Source organism: Hoplias malabaricus, chromosome 4 (assembly GCF_029633855.1).
Source record: "Hoplias malabaricus isolate fHopMal1 chromosome 4, fHopMal1.hap1, whole genome shotgun sequence".
Classification (NCBI taxonomy): Eukaryota; Metazoa; Chordata; class Actinopteri; order Characiformes; family Erythrinidae; genus Hoplias; species Hoplias malabaricus.
In genome coordinates, this window is record NC_089803.1 from 8,695,557 (window position 1) to 8,721,616 (window position 26,060).

Consider the following 26,060-nt stretch of genomic DNA (forward strand, 5'->3'; position numbering starts at 1 on the left):
GAAGAACAGAAAGAAAATGTAGGAAGAACTTTTCTTTCCTGCTTCCAGCGGGCAATGCTTCTTAGATAGGGTAGTCAGTTAAGGGAGAGCCCCTGGTTCATCACATTCCTGGACATCTGTGACCAATAAACACAAACTTATCTACACACATATGCACAGAAATATACAGAAAACGTCCCACTGAGATAATTTACCAAGTGAAGTAAAAAACCAAAAGTAAAAGTAAAAGTAAAAAAAAAAACAAGTAAAAAACCACACTGCAGATTCATACTGGAATAAAATCACTGATCTCCTTGGTAATCAGTAAATACTGTACATCCCCATGAAAAATAATCCAGCTCTAGTATGGCTTTATTTATGTGCTGTATGTTCTTTCCTGCACTCCACTTTGCTCTTTGTCTGTATCCAAGATTTCTAGGGTTCTTACTGATACATTTCCAAAAATGGAAGATCTTTGGGGAGGGTGTCTCTTGCACAAAGCAACAGGTTTGCAGACAGTTAACAGACTTAATTGTACATGAAATACTTGTAGCACAACTGATTTAGCTTTCGTCATTCTTTTGCAGGGAACAGTGAATCCTGTTTTAACAGATCTTAGATCCGGTAACATTTGTATTTGTTTTTGGTTTTGTGTATCTCTCCTCTGCCTCCTGATTCACACCTCTTTCTGACTCACATCCTGTATTCCTTTTCTGCAATATAGCACTTTTGTCCTTTTTGATGGTTTGTCCAGTTTGTGTCAAAGATTTTCCAGAAGACACAAGAGAAGAGAAGAGAAGAGAAGAGATTTTACTCCATGCTAGTCTGTGTGGTGGAAGGCGACATGTATTGCTTGTGGTGTTCTGTATCATAAACATTTGGTGCATCTTACTACTTGTGTGTGTATGCATATGTGTGTGTGTGTATATATATATATATATATATGAATTTACATATATGAATGTAATGACACAACTGAATTTAAATTGTGTGTCAACAGAGAAGACCTTCCAGAAAAGGGCATTATTCAGCGGAAACAAAATAAAGCAGTATCTCCTAGAAGTGCCCTTAAGGTGGTCTTTATAGGAGAAGCTGGCATTGATAATGGAGCTCTGAAAAAAAGAGTTTCTGACAAGTGAGTTATGTGACCGATCTGGAGTCCTCTCTTCTCATTAGCAGGGTAAGCAGACAATTTGTTTTGTCATGCAAGGTCATCAAGTGTTTCAGGTCTTTCAGCATTAGACACCGTTGCTCAAATGAGACCCGAATCACTTGATGCCCTAAAGTGACATCGCTGATGAAGAATCCTTGCACATGTCCATAATGTATCTTCCCATTCATCTCAGTCTACTGTCAATACCTTATTTTTTTATAGGTCGAGGTTACTGCAGATACTGAATCTCTGATGCTGATGGTTGACGAAATTGTAAGCTGTGGCTATACTGCCCAGATTAAGCAGGAGTACAAAGAAGACATTATTCGGTAGGGACTTTAATATTATTGTATTGCACTCTACTGATCAACGCGACTGATGCCAATGCTGCTGCAGCTACGGGATAGACTGGAACTGCATGGCCTAGTGGATCTGATGGCTGCCAACTCGTCAAAGTTATTGTGATGACAATTGTCATGTGGTTTTCCTGATTTTCTTGATTGTTCTTTCCGTTGTTAAAACTAAATATTCACCTTTTTTTCCAGCCTGATGCTGATTTCATAATGATGAACTGTAAGCCACAGTTCAGTGAAAAGGGAACACCTATGGAGAGAGCTGAGAGGAAGGTGATCAACTTTCTGCAAGATTTCTTTCAAGGACTGGAAACTGCTGGTAAATTCAGATTTAATGCTTTTATTGCTCAGAACCCACAAGTATCCTTTAATGTTTTTGTAATATTCTTAACTGTCTAACTGCTTACTCTGTTTTAAACGTTGTATCCATTTTCATAATTTATAGGACTGTAAATACAAATACATATTATCTAGCCTTTAGATGGCTAGTTCACCAAAAAGAATATTTTTTTTTATATTTCCTATGTGCCCCTAATGTAATCAATTTAATCAAGCCATGTTTGAGGTTTACTGCTTTAGTTTTATTCTTAAGCTATAAGGAATAAGTAATAGAAGTCTAGGTCAGCAAAGAAAGAGACTCCTATTAGACTCCCATTCAGACACCAACCACAATATTTGGGATGTTGGAGGGAAGGTGGGGGGCATTCAAGTTGAATTACTCCTTTAATTAGCTAATGTTTCTTACATTGCAGAGGAGGAAACCGATTCCATGGCAACAAAGAGCCCCTCTCAGTCCAGGATGTGCTCCAATGGATGACAGGGCAAGATCACATCCCCTTCCTCTCCTGATGAAAAGAGAAATTTCAACATAACATTTAATTTTGACCACAAATGTATGGCACGGCTAGGAGAGCACTCTGTGTGTTATCCGATTGTGAGTGCGTGCACTTGTACTGTAACTTTTCCAGTACAGCATCTCTTCACATATGTTGAGTTCACAAAAATAATGAGTGAAGCAATTATATATGGGGGAGGATTCTACCGAATATAATTTCAATGAGTACAATGAATCATGACGTTTACACACATTTGCTGTTAAAATGTTAAAACAGTGTTCATATTTCATATTTTTTGAACAACAGACATTTCTGCAGTGTTGAACATTAACTGAATACTTGGGGGAACATAAATCTAAATTACATATTTTTCCTATTTTACCCCAAATGTTTGTACAGTACAATTATTAGGTTTGCATTGGAGCTGTGCATCTAATGTAGTTCACAAGTTAATGAAACTTTCTCACATTTAAAAAAAGAAAGATTATTTTTTAAAGCTTCTTTAGTAAAGACCATGGTTCTATTAATGCATAATATGAATTACATTTTTTTGCTAAACGGTTTTCTGAATTGTGGAGTTAAATAATATTTCATCATATACAACTTTGTTCTCTATAATCTGTTATAATAGCATCGCTGTTGCTATAATGTTATTATTTTCAGGTGCCAAACCAAAACTTGTTAATGCCACGCAGTTGTTTCTTAATTAAATAAATTAAGATCAGAACTGCTGCTGTTGGAAATGTAATGTAATTGTTTGATTTTAATTAAGTTGTTAATTAACACACCTGATACATGCCACACACGAGACAGGATTAAGCAGTCATTACTTAAATCTTACCACCAGCTTTTACTGCACGGTTTTGGTAAATTGTAGTCTCTACCCTCTGTAGAAAGTAATCCTATGGAAATAGTCTATAGAAGCAATCTGTAATATGTAATGAGAACAGAATTCACAGGGGAAAAAAATGAATAACCAAGGCATGTTTCTTCCAAACATTCATTCATGTTCTGTAATTGCTTTAGCCTTTGTGAATCCCAGTGCATCCAGAGTAGATTCAAGTGCCATTCTGTAGTGACAATGCCTGAGAGAAAGTCAGCAGATTCACTAAGAATATCTAAGAATGACCAGGAGGATAATAGACATATAAGCAAATGCTAAACACTTCAAGGGACTGAACTTCATATCCTGGATTTTGGGATATGTGTACAATGGAGTCAGAGGCACAGAGACATCATTTTATATATAAATAATGCTATCTGATCATTCGGCCACTACTTCATCCCAATTCACTCTTTTTACACAATTTAATAAAGCAATTAGCCATATAAACAAAGTGTGGCTACTGTTTATTTCAGAAAGTAGATATAATTCTCTCTGTCTCTCTCTCACACACATACACACACACACAGTAACAACCATGTGACATCATTCACTGGAGAGTGAGGTGCTGAGTCCAAGCAGGCAGAGAGACAAACTACCGACTTAGCAGATTAATATTCCGTTATTATTCAGTAACGCTACCCTGGTGCTTTGTATGTTATCTCTTTTTATGTATGGAATGTTAGTAGCCATGAGACCTGGCTTTACAGGGTTGCTGCCATGAATAAATAAGCCCTTCGGAGTATCTACCACCGTGTTCGTGTGTTATCCATGTGTTCCCTGCTGCTCCCCACTGCAAAGTCAAGACCCCTATACATCACACTACTTTCTGGGTAAGGAGCTTTACAAGTGGCATTCGAACAACTGACCCTAGACAGGGAATCTTCTAACCAGTGAATTTACCTCTACAACTCTAGCTGTGTTTCTATCAGCTGTCTGACTGTGCAATTTCTTCCCCTCTCTCAGCAGCAACTGAACTGTTTTTGGTGTGTATGTGCCCCTGGCCGTTGGAACAATTATTAAAATGAATAAATAAATTTATATGAACCGTGTGTTTTCTACTGTCCTCCTGCATAACGGGTATTCCTGCAAAGCTGGGATAATTTGGACATATTACTTTAAGTTCCTGAATTGTTACACTGTGTTTTATTATTGCATATCGTGGAACATAGCATTTAAGGAGGATTTGGAACAAACATTTTGTGCATTTGTGTAGTTTGTGTGCTGAGTACTCATATATTTACATTTTGAACTAGATAATTTACTTTTACACAGCCATGACATCTTGTCATATGTTGCTTGTGTATGCAACTTTTCACATATCCAGGTTCCTGGACTGACTTGCTTAACTTACAGCCAACCCAAAATCAGGGCACACAACAGCAATTCACAAGAGAGCTGGAGGATACAGTGCATTCTGTACATGCTGAGGTGAGAGTCTTACAGGACTGTTTAAATAAATCGCTGAAACTGCAGAAAAGCATACAAAAGCAGTGGAATATTACTAGTAGAATAGCTGCAGACGCACCTGCTGCCTGTCCTGCTCACAAAGCCCAAGTCACATCTACGACGCCATGTGTGTTAAGCTTATCCACACTTCCTATATCTAGGGCAGCCACACAGGACTTTCAGTCTAGGGATGCATCATCCTCTCACGCACCAGACTCTGTAGAGGTAAACAATGCTTTGAGAATTCTTGCTTCTGTTCTTCATCACTTAAAACTGATACCCTGTCTTTGCAGGTGATGGCAAAGTGCAGCCAGATCTTTTGATTTATCTAAATCCCAGGTCCGTCTTCAAATCAAACCAAATCAAAGTTTATTTGTCACATACATAATTATACATGGTATAACTTGCAGTGAAATGCTTTGACAACTGTCCAGACATGTTAACAAAAGTATTAGTTAAGGAATGGAAAATTAGTTAAGGAATAGTAGTTGAGGAATGGTAAAGAATTAAAGCTAAAACTGTACACATATAGAAGTGTATAAAAAAGTATTTTTTAAAATAATTGAGATGATAAAGTGCAGTGCATGTGAATGTGCAACTTAATACAGTGCAAAAAAATGTGGTAAGAGCATTTAACAGTCCTGTATGTGGTATGAAGTGTGAGCTGGATGAAATCTGGGACTAGTACCGCTTCTTATAGATAGTCTGGAGATCAGGAAAAATGACTCAGATGATGCACTCAGTTGAGCGCACTACTCTCTGCAGAGTCTGCCTGTCCTGTTGGGTGCTGTTTCCAAACGAGGTTGTGGTGTTCACTGTGAAGATGCTCTCGATGGTACATGAGTAGAGGGTCTGCAGGATCCTGGAGAGCAGTCTGAGATCCCTTAGGTGTGGGAGGTGGAAGAGACACTGTCAGGCTTTCTTTGCCAGCTTGCTGATGTTGCATAACCATGACAGGTCCTGCAATTGTGAACTCCAAGGTACCTGAAGCTGTTGACTCGTTCCATTGTGGCACCATTTATCCTCACAGGGTGGTAGCTCTTCATCTGTTTCCTACTGTAGTCTAACTACTGTAACTGTACTAACTACTTTCCTACTGTAGCTAAATTGATAATGGATGTGGAGCGGTTGTGGTGGTGGGCGAACTGTAGTGGGTCCAGAGAGTCCAATTGTGAAGAAGTCATGAAGTCTCTGACCAGCTTTTCAAAGCACTTCATCACCACTGATGTTAGAGCTACAGGGTGGTAATCATTAAGGTAGGTTGGCTGAGGTTTCTTGGGGACAGGCACAATGACGGGCTGTTTAAAGGAGGATAGAACAACCCCCAGTGAAAGGAAGAGATTAAAGATCTCAGTAAATAAGAGTAAGTTGGGATGCACAGGCTTTCAGGACTCTTCTGGATTTTCTGTCTGGTGTGCAGCATTTCTGAAATTTAAGCCTCTAAATGCTTTCCTCACGTCTCTCTCTTTGATGACGAGTGACTGTAGTCCTGCGGGATACATTGCGAAAGCGCCATCAGCCACACTGTTAGCACCATTGTTGTTATGTCTCTGCTGGAACTGTGACTTGAACTGCCATGTTTCCTGTCTAAAGAACCAAGGGAAAGGTTTACTGTACTCAGGGTACACATGATCTCATTTTTGTGATCTTTTTTAAGAAGTCTTTTTACCATCTGACAAACAAGAGCAACTTATGAGAGGCATTCTTGATTGAATCCAGACACCGGAGGAGTCCATTACTACATTTGTAGCTCACATGTTTAGTGAATACAATAAATTGTGAAGCCCTCCTCCGGAAAAAGAACAGATTCAATTAATATGTAAACATGCACTGGAGATGTTTGGGGTAGCTCTTTATGGCACACACATTCCCTCAGTTATGGATCTTCTTCGGGGGGCTCATGAGCTACACTCTGCTTTTGGTCCCAGTAGATACCACTGCCCCAATGTACAAAAAAGAATCAGCACTACCACAGAGACATACTGCTTTAAATGCTCTCTGTCTGGGTTCACCTTTCAGATATGCCCATACTGTAGTTCCACCTCTCAAGTTAATATTAATTGTGGCAGTGTCCCTGGTGAACCAAATCCTGCAGATTCCCAGGTTACTGCCCCACAGGAGGATAGCTCATCTGCGGTAGACCAGTCTCCTGGAAGGCAAACTTCTGGCAAGCAGAATGGAAACTTCAGAGGAGGGCAGAGGTTTTACAGAGGTACTCCATCCTCTGCATCATAGATTTGTCTTATTCACATCTTGCAGCCTCCCCCAGTCAGCCTTACCTTGGGCATGTGGAAGATGTTACTTCTGAGCATTTTGGAACACTCCATTCAAGGTTAAAGTAAACTTAAAATATATGGCTCTTTCATCAGGAGACAGGTGCCTTTTATCAGCTGTGTGAGATGACCCCAAAACAATGCTAACAACCCCAAAACCCAATCTTGGACAGCGCCACCAATACAGTTAGCTGATGGTGCTTGCTGTGAGCTTCAGTCAGTATCCACATTCCAACCAGAACAGTGACAAATCATGACAGTAATTTTCATTCTGGCTTAAACCTGGAGGACCTGCATGACCCTGCCTGTAGGGATGATTGCATAATGTGTCTCCAAGCTCCAATGACTTCGTCTGGAAAGAAGGTTGAGGAAGCTTCCCTATTGGCAGAGCAAAAAATGTGGCCTGATCAATCACTGATTGAGCATTTCATTAACACTAGCGATGCTAGACCCATCAGCCTTGCACTTTATCGCACTTCACCAACCGGTCATCATTGAGAAAAAGCCTCGTGGTGAACCAAGGTTCTGTGTAGATTACAGGGGGACTAAACCAACCCAAAGTCAAGGATTCCTACCCTCCCCCAAGGATTTGACAAATCACTTCATTTTCTCGCCAGAGGGAAGTTTCTCTCCACCGTTGTTCTTGCACTGGGTTATTGACAGGTGGCAGCTGAAGAGGGGTTATGGCCTATGGACTGCTTTTATTTCACATTGTGGTCTGTATCAGTTTAAAGTGCTTCCATTTGGTCTAAATAATGCCCCGGCAACCTTTCAAAGGCTCATTAATACAGTCCTCACTGGCCTTATTTACAAGAGCTGTGTGGTGCATCTTGATGACATTGCTTCTCCAACCTTTGATCAACATTTGAAAGACCCAGTGTAGTTCGTGCTTGGCTCTGTTCAGCGGGCTTGTACCTGAAACTAAGCAAATGCCAATTTTGCGTTAGTGAGCTTATGTGTCTTGGCTATTGTGTGAGCCCTGATGGCATCATGCCAGGACTGGCAAGATGATTCTTTTGTCTCCAGGACTTCGACTTATTATCCATAAGCCTGGTATTCATAATAAGGTCCCTGATGCACAAACTCACAACCCCATGCCCAGTGATGGAGCACCAATAGATATCCTCAGAGATTATGCTGTCATAGCAGGTTCTGACATCCATGCCTTGCCTCCTGCTCTGCTGGGGTCAGTCCAGCTTGGACGTTGGATGACCCAGAGCAAGTTGCTGTGTGACCGAAAGGGCAAATCTAGTACTTTGGGTGATGAAGTGGATCCGCAGTATGGACTGTTATATTTTCGTGATTTTAAGTCACTCTGTGGTCTCCATCAACTCAAGCTGTGTGCACCAGTGTCCATCCTGGGTACATTGTTGAGGTATTAGCATGATCACCCCACCGCAGGTGTCTCAAATCAAATCAAATCAAATTTATTTGTATAGCGCTTTTTACAACAGATCTGATTATGACAGCTTTAACTAAAAGCTGGAGAGAACCAGAAGGACACACAGACACAGGAGCATCCTGAAACACTGGCACCCCTCCGCCCCACCATCAACAAACCTGAGTGATGGCATGAAGCGGAGGGACGACAGCACCAGTATCTCAGTTTACTATAATTCCATGTGTCCATGGAGCCCCTGGATCTATGGGGGAGCATTAACTACCAGAAGCTAAACTAAACAAATGAGTTTTTAGCCTAGATTTGAAGATTGTGACTGTGTCTGAGTCCCGAAAATTTTCTGGTAGATCATTACAGAGTTGGGGGGGGCTTTATAAGAAAAAGCTCTTCTCCCAGCTTAGGCCTTCTGAATTCTGGGAACTATTAAAAATCCAGTACTCTGTGATCTGAGTAATCGTGGAGGCTCATAATAAGAAATAGTATCTTGAAGATATTCAGGGCTTTATACGTTAATAACAGAATTTAGTAATTAATGCGGATGACAGAACTGGACTGATATGTTCAAATTTTCTAGTTATAGTGAGGACCCCGGCTGCAGCATTTTGAACTAGTTGAAGTTTACTTAAATTTCTGCTTGTGCGTCATGACAGTAGTGCATTACAATACTCAAGCCTTGAAGTAATAAAGGCATGTACTAATGTGTCTGCGTCCTGCAGGGATAAGGCATTTGTTATGTTGAAAATGTTGCGAAGATGTAAAAGAGCTGTCCTAGTGATACTACCTATGTGCTGATCAAATGATAAATCTGGGTCAATTATGATGCCAAGATTTTTTGCTGCTGAACTAGGTTTAACTGGAAAGTGAGCAAGATTTAAAATTAAATCTGATCATTTATTTCTTGCCACCTTTGGACCCAAAAGCAGGACCTCTGTTTTGTTGCTGTTTAGAAGAAGGAAGTTATACAACATTTCCAGCCTTTCACGTCTTTTACACTGTCCTCTATTCTCTTTAATCTGTGTTTGTCATCGGGCTTGGCTGAAATATACAATTGCGTGTCATCTGTGTAACAGTGAAAATTGATGTCATGGTTGCTTATAACTGTCCCTAGCAGTAACATTCATTCATTCATTATCTGTAAGCACTTATCCAGTTCAGGGCCTCGGTGGGTGCAGAGCCTACCTGGAATCATTGGGCACAAGGCAGAAATACACCCTGGAGAGGGCGCCAGTCCTTCATAGGGCAACACAGACACACACACATTCACTCACACCTACAGACACTTTTGAGGCGCCAATCCACCTACCAACATGTGTTTTTGGACTGTGGGAGGAAACCGGAGCACCTAGAGGAAACCCACATATATAAACCCACAGATACAGGGAGAACACACAAACTCCTCACAGGCAGTCACACGGAGCAGTCCCCTGGAGCTGTGTGACTGGAACACTACCTGCTGCGCCACCCTGCCTGAATACAGATTGGAATTTTTCATATATATGATTCTTATGTAGATATGAACTAAGTTGTTGGGCCACAGCTCTTTCTAAGATCTTCGATAGAAATGGCAGATTAGAAATAGGCCTGTAATTAGACAATGTGCTAGCATCAAGATTTGGTTTCTTGATAAGGGGTTTAATAACTGCCAGCTCAAAAGCATTGGGTACATAGCCATTGATAATAGCTGGTAATAGGGCATCATGGTGGCACAGCAGGTAGTGTCGCAGTCACACAGCTCTAGGGACCTGGAGGTTGTGGGTTCAATTCCCACACTGGGTGACTGTCTGTGAGGAGTTGGTGTGTTGTCCGCGTGGGTTTCCTCCCACAGTCCAAAAACACATGTTGCAGGTGGATTGGTGACTCAAAAGTGTGAGTGAATGTCTGTGTTGCCTTGTGAAGGACTGGCGCCCCCTCCAGGGTGTATTCCTGCCTAGCGTCCAATGATTCCAGGTAAGCTCTGGACCCAACGCGACCCTGAATTGGATAAGGGTTACAGATAATGAATGAATAGCTGGTAATACTTCTTTAAGTAATTTTGTGGGAATTGCATCAAATGTGCAAGTTGTACAGTTTGAAGAGATGATAATCTTCTCTAGTTCTAACTGTGGGAGTGGGTAAAAGGTTTCAAGTCTTTCTTTTACGATTACATTATGTTTTATATTAGCCACATTGGGTTTTATATTAGCCACGTGGGTTGAGTTTGTTGTCTAATATTCTCAATTTTATTATTAAAAATAGTCCATAAAGACTTTACTGTTGAGAGTTGCTGGAATTTGTTGTTCAGAACCTGTCTGATTATGGAATTCTGGAAAACACACTAAACAGTACAAACTCTAGGATTATTTTTATTATTGGAGATCAGCGAGGCCAGATAAGCTGAGCAAGCTTTAGTGAAGGCATTTCTATACTCTATAAGGCTGTTCTTCCAGGCAGAATGGAACACTTCCAGCTTGGTTGATCACCATTTCTGCTCTAGTTTCCGTGATGTTTGTTTTAAAGTACGGGTTTTATCATTGTACCATGGGGCGAGCTTTTTCTGTCTCATAATTTTTCTTTTAAGTGGTGTCACATTGTCTAAAGTAGATCGACAGGTATTTTCTAAGTAGTCAGTTAGTACATCTAGCTCCATTGGGTCTGATGGAGTGGGAACTGGTATTGATATTTCTGGGAGGTTTTCTATAAATTGTAGCATGGTAGATGGTTTTATAATACGCTTTGTAGAATAACGAGGGTTCTTACATATATTAAGGCTAAGACGTAGCTCATATGAAATTAGGTAATAGTCAGAGATTGCTGATGTTTGCGGTATGATATAAATTTTGTCTATGTTAAGACCAAGTGTCAAAACTAAATCTAGAGTGTGACTATGGTAGTGTGTGGGCCCTGTTACATTTTGAGTAATACCAATAGAGTCTAGGATTGAAGTAAAGGCCTTTTTAGTGGGTCATCTGCCTTCTCAAAATGGATATTGAAATCTCCTACAATCATAACTTTGTGATTGCACAAATCTAGCTTTGCATTATTTAAGAAATTCTGAGTAAGGCCCTGGTGGTCTGTAAATGTTACATTGTAAAAATGCTTTCTTTTGTTGAGACCAGATTTGTAATAATGGTGGAGAGAACTTCATCGGAAATGAAGGTGTCACATTGTTTAAAACTAATGTCTAGAGTGTTTTGGTAAATTAAACATACTCTAACACCTTAGCCTGATAATATTAGGCTAAGTACATAATTATAGCCTAGAGGTGTGGCTTCATTTAGTGCTGAATATTCATTTGATCTAACCAACATTAGACCTAACCAACAGGTGAGAAAGTTATTTTACTAATTAATAAAGCTGAAAGTTTCTTCTGAAATTCATTTTCTCAGATTTTTCTTGTATTGCATTTAAAGGGAAATCAGAACACAGCATTCCACACAACCTGTTTCTGGCTGTACCAGCATTTCACATTTATGGTCATAAATTACCATGTCAAGTAACTATATGCACTCTGTTCTTTGTGTTATATACATTCTGCAATGTTCCAAGCTCATTGATTCCAATCTGTTTAACTTAGCTAGTGTGTAAGAGTTGGCATAATTTCTAAAGTGAAGGAAAATAAATCAAAACTATTGACAATAGAAGACTCTGTTGATTACAGATTACACCACATGACTTGATGGATTTGGGCTTACAGATGGCGAAGAGATGAAACAACTGTAGTCATTCCTTAAAAGGTTTGCCAGAGTCACAAAGGAAATGACTCCATCTCACTGAGTGGACCTGTTTACAGATGCTCTTCATTATGGATGGAGAAAATCTACTGACTTGGGTTTGCTTACAGCTGTACTACTTTTTTAGTCATATTTTTATTTTATTTTACGTGTAGACTATTCTTATGCCAATGTCATCAATTCTGCTGGGCAAAACATTGTATATTTCAGATTTGCAGCTTCCACTGAGAGCTGAAAAAGCAGAGAAAATGTCTGTTCTTGCTGAGAAAGAGATTTCATTGGTGATCAGAGACACACAAGATAAACATTGTACATGTAATACATGTTGTAAAATAGTGAATTTATACTTTATATTTGAAATTGAAATAAATAACTACACATTGTGCATGGAGTTACCTATGCAACCTATTTAATTTTATGTATTTGAATTATTTTAATTTGTAGTGCTGGTAACTGAGCAAGACATTGAGAGATGGAAGCTAGCATGACAGAAGCCAAAACATAAAAGTGAATGCTCCAGCACACACTTTGCAGCTCCAATGACCAGACAGGAGCATTTTATAGTTCTACAAGTATGGAATAGAGTCCATCTGTTGTTGTGGAAAAATTGTTAGCCTCCTACCACCCTACCATCCTGTCTTTATATATACATACAGTGGTGTGCAAACGTGTCTTGTTTTTATACATGTTTGTCACTCTTAAAGTTTCAGATCATCAAACTAATTTAAATATTATTCAAAGACAATGCAGGTAAACACAAAATGCAGTTTTTAAACAAAGGTTTTTATTTTTAAGGGAGAAAAAAATGTCCAAACCTACATTGCCCACTGTGAAAAATTGTTTGCCCCCTTAACCTAATAAGGGATAGCTGTCACTGAATGTGTTTGCAACACAAACATTTATTTCCCAAGTGCACACACCTTTACCTCAAAGCAGCAAATAATCTCAACACTAAACTTCTAACACAGCTTATATTTCTTAATGGAATAATAAATCTCAGTATATTTTCTTAATATATTAACTGCATAACGTGAGATATTGGCACTGGTGTATATTGTAGGCATGAGGCCAAAATCAGTCACCAGTGGCAATATCTCACGTTATGCAGTTAATATATTAAGACAAATTATTGGGATTGTACCACAGTTCATTATTACCTTTTATTGTTAGGTGAAAAATTGTGTGTTTGTTTATCAACATACTGCGAAGAAGAATAGTTCCATTAGGTCACACATTCCTTTTTGCTCTTTTTAACTAACTCTGGATCTTTAACTTGTGCGAAGTTAAATCTGTCCAGGATTTCTGAACTTTGGTTTTCTCCAGGAGCCGCTCTGTTTTCACACCAGATTTGTTGGGAAACAACTCTGTATTTTTTCAGAGCTGCTCCAGGACAGAAGCAGAGATAAACACATCAAGTCAATAAAATGTCATGGTTTAAATATTGTTCACAACGGGTGCATATTGTAGTGATATCCGAGAAAGCTAATATATGTTGGCCCAACACTGGCTCAATGGCTTGGATTACATTGGTATAACTTTGGCAAATCACGTTGGGCCAATGACATTTTGTCTGGTGGGCGTACATTAGCCTGACTTTGGCTATCAACCAATGGTTGACATGTGTTGGGTGTCAACCAATGTTTGATGTTGGCCCTACATTGACGTGTTGCGTGTCAACTAATGTTTGACCTTGGGTCTACATTGGTCTGACGTTGGGTGTCAACCAATGTTTGACACTGGGTCTACGTTGTTCTGAAGTTGGTTTCTGACCACCTTGCATTATCAAAGAAAGGGCTTTGTAACAATTAAATATTCAGAAAATAAAAGACAGCGATCTTGTTAATATGTGTGTGGAAATAACATTTTTATTAAATACATTGCATGGATTCTTCCCATTGAATCAGTCACTGAAAGAGAAAAAGAAGACATGCATGAAATCTAGAGTACAAAAGGTACAGTTCATATCATTAAAGATATCAGTTAAATCGTTAAATGTGTTAAAATTACATTTTATTTCTACATATTTCTTTCATAAATTTCATTCATGCATGCTAAAAATTATAATTTTATTACTATGGTATATATAGAAAGCTATATATATTAGAGCATTCATTTTATACACCCTATACAAATTTAAAATCTAAACTAAAAACACCAAGATAACCAAAAAAAAAAAAAAACACCAGTCAAAATCATGCTTTATACATCTGTACATTGAAATCTAATCTCTGCATTTAATCTACCTTTAGCGAGTGAGAACACATGCATGCATGTGAATACATAACAAACCCAGAGCAGCAGGCAGCCTCCCTCTATGCCTAGGGAGCTTCTTTTTGGGTAAGGTGCCAGAGCACTTCAGCTGTGGATGTTCTGTTTTCAGTAATCACAGATCTGAATTTCAAAAATGTAACATACAGACAAGATTAACAAGATAATATTGAAACTGCTTGGATCTTGCATCAAGCCAAACATAGTCTGCACCATCTTGAAATTGCATGTTTGCACAATATTTAAAAATTCATCATGTGCCACTGCTGTACTGAGAATAGTTCAAAATCTAAACAATATCTGCAAAGTGGTGGTCAGAGTAGACGAACATATGATACAAACAGGTACTGGTCATAAAATTAGAATATCTTGAAAAAGTTGATTTATTTCAGTAATTCCATTCAAAAGGTGAAACTTGTATATTATACTCATTCATTACCCACAGACTGATATAGCTGAAGGCCACTATCAGAGCAACATGGGCTCATAACACCTGAGCAGTGCCACAGACTGATTGAACCCATGCCACACTGCATTGCTGCAGTAATTCAGGCAAAAGGAACCCCAACTAAGTATTGAGTGATATACATGCTCATACTTTTCATGTTCATATTTAAGTAATATTCTGAATTTGGGGTTTTCATAAATTGTCAATTATAATCATCAAATTAAAAGATATAAACACTTGAAATGTATCAGTCTGTGTAATGAACGAGTACGATATACAGGTTTCACTTTTTGAATGGAATTACTGAAATAAACAAACTTTTTCATGATATTCTAATTTTATGTCCAGCACCGGTATATAAAGTGCCCTCCATAATTATTGGTACCCCTGGTTAAGAAGAGTTCTTTGGTTTCTAATAAATTCTTTTAAATAATAATAATAATATAGAACAACAATGCAAAAAAAGACTAAAATCTAAGCTTTAATTCAAGTGCCTTTATTTGGAGGAAAAAAAATAAAAATTAAGAAATTAATCTTTTGAATGAAATCATGTGTGCCAAAATTATTGGCACCCTTGGTGTTAGTATCAAATCAAATTTATTTATATAGCACCTTTTACAACTGACGTTGTCACAAAGCAGCTTCACATAGTTAGTATCAGAACAGAACATTTAAATCAAAGACCAATGCGAGCAAGTCGAAGGCGACAGTGGCAAGGAAAAACTCCCTCGAGGCTGGAGAGAGAAATCTTGGGAGGAACCAAGACTCACAAAGGGGACCCATCCTCCTCTGATCAAACTATAGATTGAATTTTAAATGATCACCAATGAAGTGTCATTATGCTACAGTACAATAACAGTAATCATATTAATAAAAAAAATAATAATAATAAACATAATAGTGACATCAGTCTTGGGGCATAATAATAGTGCACCAGATTGGAAGAATCATCCAAGTTTACCCTGATTCCCCATGTCCATGAGTTCCTGAAACGACAACCTTAAACTAGAAAGAGGTTAGTTGCCAAAGGCTAAACTGAGCAAGTGTGTTTTAAGCCTAGACTTAACAATAGTGACTGTCTGCGTCCTGAAAACTAGCTAAAAACAGATTGTTAGTAAAAGTTAGTATTCAGGGGCGAAACCATGTAGGGATTTATACATTAGTAAAATAATTTCGTAATCTATACAGAATTTAACTGGAAGCCAGTGAAGGGCCGATAAGGCTGGGCTGATATGATCAGTTTTTCTAGTTTTAGTGAGGACCCTGGCTGCAGCATTTTGAATTAGCTGGAGTTTATTCAATTTCTGCTGGAGCATCCTGATAAAAGTGCATTGCAGTAACCTATTCTTGATGTATGTTCTTGATTCTTGATGTGAAATAATTTTTCCACATCTGGGAGGGATAAGGAATTTCTTAACTTAGCGAGGTTCCGAAGAAGTAGGAAAGCTGTTCTTGTAATGTTACCTATATGCTGATCAAATGATAGATCTGAATCAATTATAACACCCAGATTTTTAGCTGATGAACTAGGGAGAACAGGGAAGTCAAAATTATGTATTAAGTCTGATACCTTATTTATAGCAGGTTTTGGACCTTGAAGGAGAACCTTGGTTTTGTCGCTGTTTAGCAGAAGGAAATTGTATGACATCCAATGCTTCACTTCTTTAACACAGTCCTCCATTTTTTAGTACTTTGTACAAACTCCTTTTGCCAACAAGACAGCACTTAATCTTCTCCTATAACATTTCACAAGATGGGAGAACACAGAAAGAGGGATCTTTGACCATTCCTCTTTGCACAAATCATCCAGAGTCCTGGGTCTCCTCCTATGCACTGTCCTCTTCAGCTCACTCCACAAGTTTTCTATTAGGTTGATGTCTGGGGACTGAGGTGGCCATGAGAGGAGCTTGATTTTGTGCCTTGTGAACCATTTTTGAGTAGATTTGGCCACATGTTTAGGGTCATTATCTTGCTGAAAGGCCCAGTGATGACCCATCTTCAGCTTTCAGGCATTGCCTGGTTTATGAAGGTCGACACACATCTGTTTTATTTGAATAGTGCGTTCTCTTGTCTTTACCATGTTTAAGAGTGAGTAAGGGAAATAGGCCTCTGTGTAACACCATATTAATAACCCAGGGGAACAGGAAGTAATGAATTACTAATTGATTACTTTGATCCACAATCGACAGTAGAAATGACATAAAGTTGAAATATATTTATTTCCAATACATTTTTAAGGGTGCCAATAATTGTGGAACAGGTCATTTTATGGGAAATAATTATTTCTTTGTTTTTTTTTTTTCACTTGAGTTGAAGGTTGCTTTTTTCTATTTTTTTTCAGAGTGAGATTATGCTTCTGCAATAAAAAAAAATATTGTTGGGCCAACATATACTTGCTATCTATATATCATACACTAAACGATTCGAAGTTCTCTCCGTTTAAGTTAAAAGGTATATTTCACAGGTATATTTCCACTACTCTGAAATTGTACCCACATTCCTTCACTACAAATTTGGTGACATTGTTTCCTTGTACTCTCTGTTTTCCTTAGTTTTTTCTTACTAGAGTTTTCCTTTAAATGCAGTAAGCTGCTTCATTCCCAACTCACCATGCACAGCTTGAAAATACAGTTTGCACTCATGTTCTGGGTGAATCAAACCATTTCATATGAATAGATTGGGGAAGGCAAGTATAAGATGTTTTCTTTTTGCCACACAACAAAAATGAAATACATTAAAATAATACTGTATGAATAAAGGCAGCACGTGGTGCAGCAGGTAGTGTCGTAGTCACACAGCTCCATGGTCTTGCTCAGGGTGACTGCGAGGAGGGTGGTGTGTTTTCTCTGTGTTCCATGTGGGTTTCCTCCAGGTGCTCTGGTTTCCTCCCACTGTCCAAAAACACACTTTTGTAGGTGGACTCAAAATTGTCCATAGGTGTGAGTGAATGTGTGAGGGTGTGTCACCCTACAAAGGACTGGCACCCCCTCCAGGGTGTGTCGCTGCCTTGCGCCCAGTGATTCCGGTTAGGCTCCAGACCCACCACCGCACTGAACTGAACATTTTTAGGGATCCTGAGCTGCAATTAATTTAGCTATGATTTGTGCTTATTTGTTGTTACTAGACTATCACCTCAGCATTTGCTTCAGTCTTTTCTTGCTCCCGTAATGTGATAGTGAGGTCTGAATACTCATGAAAAAGTTAAATTACAAGCTTGTACTTATTCAATGGGTAATTTCAAAGTGTGAGAGAAAAGACATAAAAGAGGGAGGAAAGTGGTGAGAGATGGTACCGCAGCGCCACCTGCATCAACTTATCACTTAAAAACAGGACAATTGAGCAAGGGTGCTGATCCACAGGAAAGACACAGGGCTGATGAGAGACAAACTTTCTCTTTAGTGATGTCTTATTAAACCGGTTCTGAATCATAGAAATATTTGCATCTGCTCTAAACTAATGAATAGAATTCACAAGCTGAGAGTTCCTCTGTGTATGATCAGATATAGGATAAGAACTGGGAGTGGCAAATTTCACAACCTCTTTGACTTTGACTTGCCCTCTTTTTGGAGGAGGCGGGGCTTTAGGGTATAAAAGGACGTGAGTGAATGTTCAGTACTCTACACCTTGAGGAAGGTCTACGTTCTTCACAGAAGTTTCTTTAAATTCTTTATTTTGTCACCTTTTAACAATTCTAACTTCTCTAAATTGCTTGTAAAATTGTTTTTTAGGAGAGCACTCATCATATTATCTGCATTTACTCACAATGGCTGACAGCAAGGGTAAGTAAAATAATATGAATTCATTCAGGACCACACACTCACCCAGTCACTCACACACTCACACCTGTGGACAGTTTTACACACTCACCTAGTCACTCACACCTGTGGACAGTCTCACACCTGTGGACATTTTCACACACTCACTCACACACAATCACCCAGTCACCCTCACACCCCTGGACATTTTCACACACTCCCGCAGTCATTCACACACTCATGTGACCTGACAATCATTTCTTAATGACATAATTAACAAATTATTAATTTATTAACGGGTTTATGTTTTGTGAAACTCACAGATCTTGTGTCCACTGTTTGGGGTCCTGAGTTCACTGAGGGGCTCCTGCCCGCATCTCAGCAGGTCTCTCTTCTCTATCACCTCTCCTATCTGTGTTTGGCTAAATTCCCCAAGCTGGAGAGGCTCCTCAGGATGCGATGTGTGGAAACACAGATGCTCTTTGGAACCTCTGAGGCAGTCCTGCTGAAGGTAATATACACTTTTGATATTCCCTTGTGAGTCAGTCCATACTGAGTCAGTTCCTACAGTAAAACCAGTTCACATGGTGATAGGACATAAGATGAGAGATAAGAGCTAAGATTTTAGTCTAGGTAAACACTGGAGCAGCAATTAAAACAACATGCTTCAGTCTGGCCTCAGGTTTGATAACATGGTGCTATGAAAGCCAAGTAGCTATTTCTCAGCATCACTGACCACTGATCTGAGATTCTATTGCACCTTTGAGCTCTGGTTTAAAAAGACAAGAAAACTGGTCCCTTATGCTGGCCCTCAATCATAGGCTTATCAATGGCCCAGAATAATCCAATGTAATGCTAATAAATTTCATTTAATTCTTGTAATGAATCTTGATCACTCTGTGAAGTTTTTAAATTCCGTATTTTTTTTATCTAAGCAGTCATCATTTCTTGATAAAAAGTACTTTTCCTTGCAGTTGTGCACTCATAGACACCAAAATGAAACTAAAAAAAAACATGAGACCATTCAATTTTAATCTTCTTAATGAATACAACGACAAACCAACCATTTAATAACACAAAACGTACAATAAACAGTCAGGATTATTCAAATTAAATTATTAAAGGTTAGTGTTAGTAATAAGCTGCCAGTTAATTTGCAGTTAATGCCTTGATAAGGTTTAATAAGGGCTTTAAGACCTTTATAATATCCCAACTGAAGTGATGTAATTTTGCTTTTGTTCCGTTAAATTAAACATTTGCTTTTCTAAAATGATAACTTCAAATTAAATTCCTACATTGATTCAATTAAATAAAGAATTAATTCAAATGCTTGTGTACCACTTATTTGGTTTGAACTGTTTAACTGTACATATCATGTACATATCTCACATTCTTCTTTCTGCTGCAGTGTGTGGGCACCAGCAACAACTTGGTCACCTCACTGTTTCCCATTCTGATTAAAACCATTGAAGGAAATAAGCCAGCAGTGGCGGTAAAGTACCTAGAGAAAGCAAAAGCCTGGATCACTGAAATTATTCAAGACGTGAGCAGGATGGTGGAAAAGTAATTAAACTTTTTTAACATTGTCATAGTGAGCACTGGACTCTACATTTATTTAAGTAGACTTTATTTAGTTTCTTATCTTTGTGTATTTCATTTTTTAAAATTTAAACCCAAAAATGCCTTAAATAAAATTACTTAAATTATTATACCTGAGTATGTGTGTGACAAAATCCAACACCTTAGACAGCAGTAAGCAGTCATTAAAGCAAATTTCAGTACTAGAACCCCCCATTTAGACTACATTTCTACTTCAATGTGTCACTCTCCAGTTAGTGGTGTGTGCTGGTGAAAAGAGGACAGACACAACTCAAAATATAAATAAAAATTATAGACACAATTAAGGTATTCAATAATATTTTCCTGACTGATTTCAATACGAACATTTAGGTATGAAGCACTTAACCAAAACGTAGCTACGACAACAAGTGACGTCAACACAGAAAAGAAAGAGACAGAAGCTGCACTGGAGAAGCTCAAAAAAGAACAGCAGGCACTGATGGATGCCATAAAGGAACTTGAAGGCACTATGAAAAGCTCCACCGCCAAGATTGAGGAACTCAAGAAAGAAATTGATGCCAAAAATGCAGAGCTTCAGAACGCAGTGAAAGAAATGGCAGCCAAATGTCAAAAGTTTAGCATAGTGGCTGCATGTGTGCCCTTCATTGGTGCTATCATTAAAGCCGCAGAAGAGTCCAAATTTGTTCCTGAAGGTACTGCCAATATCAAGAAACTTGAAGCAGATGTGAACAGGCTGTATGATTCGAAGAATTTAGAAAGACAGAAAGAGTGGACCATGCAGATTCAGCTGATTGACAAGCGGATGGAGCTAACAAAACTACAAATTCAACTGGGTGAGTGTGAATACACTATTATCAGTTCTTTGGCACATAATTATGTAATTCTAAATCTAATCTGCTGAGTTGTTCATCAGCACGGTGCAAAGTGTTGGTAGACTGAAGTAAACAGCACCTACCTTTGTAAACCCGATGCTGATATACTGTCACATACAATTTCAAAAATATGTTAGTGTATCATGAGATGCACTGTCATTTATGCAACAATATCGCAAATAGGTTTGAGACTGGTTTGGCGTCACTGTGGTGGCGAGGGGGAGCCATTTTACCAATTAAATAAAATATATTTCCTCATTTTAGGAAGTGGGCCAGTGGGCAGCTGTGGCCTAATGGTTAGAGAAGAGGGCTTAGGTCTGAAAGGTTGTTGGTTTGATACTGGCAGAAGAATTGGTGACGGTGGGAGTGAAGGAACAGCACTGTCCTCCTCCTCAATCCACAGCTGAGGGGCCCTTGAGCAAGGCAGTGAACCCACAACTGCTCCCACTCTGGGTGTGGTTAGGTTTAGTGCCCCTAGGGCACTAGTGTGTGTTCACTGCCACAGATGGGTTAAATGTAGAAGATAAATTTCATTGTACAATGACAAATAAATGCACATTTACTCTTTACATTTACATTAAATATCACATAAAACCACATAATTATTTATACTAGATGTGAATTAGTGACACTCTTTATGATCATTGTCCAACTGTACAACGAAATTTGACCGCTTCTTTTAACCCATCCATGGCAGTTAAAAGCACACACACTCACATGCACACTATAGATTAGGGGCAGTGAACACACGCATGCACACACACACACACACACACACACACACGCACACACATGCACACACACACACGCACACACAAAATCACACTATAGATTAGGGCCAGTGAACACACACATAAACGCACGCACACACACGCATACACGCACGCACACACACACGCACACACACAAAATCACACTAAAGATTAGGGGAAGTTAATACATCCAGAGGAGTGTTTGGGGGTTAAGTGCCTTCCTCAAGGGCACTTCAGCCGTGGATGTTCCCACTGGTCACAGGGATCAAACCAGCAAACTCCCGGTACCAAGCTTGGTCCTCAAACATTAGGACACAGCTGCCCCCATTTGGCAACAGCTGACCCCTTTGATCCTGGACATTGGAACTACTGTTCAAATTACCCGCACTGGTCTCTTCTACTTGTTTACTTAGTTTTAATTCCATCTCAACCACCACAACCACCACGTAATAGCCACTCCATCATTCAAATATGGAATAGGAAATCTCTGGGTAACTACTGAGATCTGCAGAACTAGAGAACTGTCAATGAGTGTATGTCAATGTTCTTCTTTCACCAGGTATCATCCCAGAGCCCACCTACCTTAATGATGTCCAGCTATACCTGAGTAAAATTCAGCAAATCCTCATCGAGCTCAAAGGCTTCTGGGAGAAAGTGCGAAGTTTGCTTGATGTCATCAAACAAAAAACCTTTGTGAATGAAGATCTCATTGATGAGCCTGACTTTAAGGACGAATTTGTGAAGTCTATACAGAATGCCTGTGGGGTAAGTGACGATGGGCAGGAGGGTGGTTTTTGGTTTTTATCTCACACCAACCTGGCTGTAATTATGGCCGTGCCATGTATGGAGCTGCATGATTGGTTCAATTTGTAATGAGACTGCTTCAACTCATTTTGTTACTTCCCTTTGCAATGTATAAAAAACCACACTAAAATTGAACTGAAGAAAGGTTACATTAGTCAACTCAGCTCTGTGGAATGAGAGCATAGAGAAAAACACAAGCCTCGCACTGGCCTGCACGGATAATTATCTTTTTGCATGAGAATGGCTCAATGTTTGCGGGGACTCCTGCTCAGTGAAATGTTCTGCATCACAAAAGCGTGGTTCCTTTTCATATAAGTTTTTCTGTCCATTGAAATTATGAACAACAGCAAAAAGATTAAGCTTTAAGCTTCGACTGCAAATGAGCCCAGAATCGGTCCTGGGTGCAGACCCAAGCGTAAAAAAAGCCTTGAAATCCTGAGCGACACTGTAGTTTGTGTTACAGTTCAGAGGATTATACGATGAAGCTACACAAAAACATTTAATCAGTCTTTACTTATAATAGACAAGTATAAGAATACTGCTTACAATTCCACCTCATTAATGCCTGGCAGATAGAGACTACAAAGTGTCAAATTTACAAATGAATACAAATAAATACGTTCTGTTGTCGCTACTGTACACACTGTAAATCAATAGGTCACTCATACTGTGGAGGATCAGGAGGATGGTTCTCCCTCTCAGGCTGCTCTAAGACAACTTTAACCTATGGTCTTCTTCTTGTCATTAATCAGGAAATAACGTGTCCTCTTTAGTAGTGTTGTCCATCATATATATATATATATATATATATATGTATATATATGAAAGAGAGAGACAGCGAGAGAGTGACAAAGAGAGGATTCTGATTGGTCTCGATTGTGCCTATTAGACCTATGAGGTTTCCCTGTGGCCCGGGCTTTAACTCTGGGATAAAACTGGGTTAAATGTTGTGTTGATGTGAGATTAACAGTTCACTTGTTCATTGCTAGTTGTTGAGGCATTGAAGTTGTTTTTGTCCCCGTGATGGTGAACCTGGAATTTCATAAACCTGCTTCCCTTCACCAGTTGTACACGCTCAGAAATATATGTATTATACAGGTACATTACTGTCACTAAATCTACAAACAGTGTAGTGTATCTTTAAAGGTACAGCAGTGGTGTTAAAGTCCAGTTGTGTTCCTTAAAGGTTCATTGCATTCTCTTCTCCAGAAGGAGAGGGGGATCTCTGTAATCTTTCATTATACAACTGTGGAGAATAAAAAAACAGAATAAGTCCTGGAAAATGAACTGGGGCGAATGACATCAACACAACTTTACAATCTATATTTAATATAGAATATGGTACAGTTATGTTCCCTAATTAAAGGTACTGTATATATCTATGTATCCCTATTGGGACCACCAGAGTGACTTTTTCCGAATGTAAAAAAGCAATATATAATCAAATTATGTTTTACTGATTTAAACTGAATATCTGACTGTTGTAATGTGCTGTTTTCACAGATCTGGGGCAGCTTTGGTGACTCCTGTAATAAAGCTGTTGTAATATTCAAAATTCAGTCCAAGGACGCCTACAAGTTCCTGGAGATTGACCCGAGCACCCTGTCTCCAGACGTGTGGCAGAAACAATATGACAGTGTGAAAAAACAGCTTGAGGACCTTAAAGTTGGCCGTACTTCTGCAGCCCCGCCCATCAAAAACTGAGGATGCTAATGCGAATATAAGGCTATCAGTAAAAAAAATCATAATTTGTGTATATTTGGCAGTGCCTTGTTTCTGTTTCACTGTCAGTGATTCCTCTTTATTCATAACTACTTTTAATAATCACAAGGAATACATTACGACTATAACTCACCTGTATTCCCTAAATTTAGCTTTTTTGTAATCGCTTATGCATTTTATAATTAGCATAAACCTTGGATGTTAACTAATCCATGTTTAACTGTCACTATCATGTGTTACACAATGATACTGACCTTTTAAACATCTGAATTTCAATAAAGCTTTCAAAAGCATTGTGTTTGTCTCAGACTCCTGCCTCTTTTCCTTTGACCCACCAGTGTTCACTGTGAGGGTCTGAATGTGGATGGCTGGCTCTCATATGTAACTCTAACTTCTCTTTCAGATTAATTAGTGCCTCCATCATATACATAACAACTCATTAAATGTTGTACTAGGACATGCACTGCATGTCTATATGAATAAACTCAGCTGCACTGAAGTCTCCACGTCCAATGCCAAGAACCATCCAGAGGAACATACACTTCCTAACATGTCTCAGGTGGCTGGAAACCTGTTGCATTAAATTAATAAACATTGTTTTAAATTAATTACAACGTTAGCCATTACATTTTAATATGTTCATTAAAGAATATAAAATGGTAGTAAAAGTTAGCCAAAAAACCCACCATATACAATACTGCTTTATGTATCACAGCATTTTAACAGACTCATGGGAAAAAAAAGATCAAAATGGGGATAATATTTATGAATATTAAAGATAAGTTGCCCTATGCCATACATGACTTTAAACAAGTCTCTTATAACAGTTCTGTAATTTAAAAGATGCTGTATCATGTCACAGAGACAATTTGTATTCAATTTAAGGAGCATTTATGGGGGAGGCACAATGTGGGTTAGCCAATCAGAGCAGAACAAATTTACATATCAGAGTAAAATTCATAGTAAACATACAGCCTAATTCATTTTAAGGGATAAAATATTGTCTGTTTTAATGGTTACAAACAGACTTTGTGTGTAGGGAATAAGCTTGGACAGCAATTGTTCCCTTTCTTCCTTTGACTACTGTAACAATATCAGTAGATACCCAGCTCTCCGTAATAGAGGATGTGCAGAAAGACCGGGCATCCCTTTGCAAATCTATGAGGGCCTCTTTCAGTTGAGAAGCTGTTTGCAAGCATATCATAAAGGACAATTTTGTGGTGCTGAAATGTTGTCTGAAAGCTGTTGGCATCCAATTATACACTGTATCATAGTTTTCACAGCAGAAGTGAATCTCAGAACGGTTCTCAGAAGAGTGCCTTGTAGAAAATAAATTTTAGTGGTGTTTTCTGGGCTTTGTGATGATAATCTCTGGACTTATGGGCTCAACATTCCCAGTAAGAAGGTGATTCCTACACCAAAATAAAAATAAATAAATAAATTATATGTACTGTATTGTAAGCAATGTTTATTAGCACTACACAGCATGCATCACTTTAAACATAAAGTCATATTAATTCTATATATTTATAGCATTTATTTGAACAGGGATTTTAATTTACAAATATCATAAACCTCTAGATTAAAGCTGAGCCTTTTGCTTTAACTTCACCATCATTATCTGAAGTATAGTTGGGCTTTCATTAAAGATCCATGGAAATATTCAGAAGTGCCATCCTGGAAATACCGTCTCAAAACCTAAGTTGTATTAAATGTACATTTATTGCATTTTTGGAAAAATAACATATTGAATTATATCACTTTTATTTGTAGTCAGTCCACTGTGAGCCACCTTAGGACATATTCAGTCATGCAGTGTATTT

The 26,060-nt window shown here is 38.6% G+C and overlaps 1 protein-coding gene across 1 annotated transcript; it reads left to right on the forward strand.

Moving 5' to 3' along the window:
• The first annotated feature begins 7,933 nt into the window (after positions 1-7,933).
• On the forward strand, positions 7,934-24,408 carry LOC136694890 (epidermal growth factor receptor substrate 15-like). Its single transcript, XM_066668717.1, has 7 exons — positions 7,934-8,288; positions 18,480-18,530; positions 18,830-19,017; positions 19,915-20,069; positions 20,457-20,920; positions 22,271-22,476; positions 24,019-24,408. The coding sequence occupies exons 1-7, from the start codon at positions 7,934-7,936 to the stop codon at positions 24,217-24,219; spliced, it is 1,620 nt and encodes a 539-aa protein (XP_066524814.1). The 3' UTR covers positions 24,220-24,408.
• Positions 24,409-26,060: the final 1,652 nt, after the last annotated feature.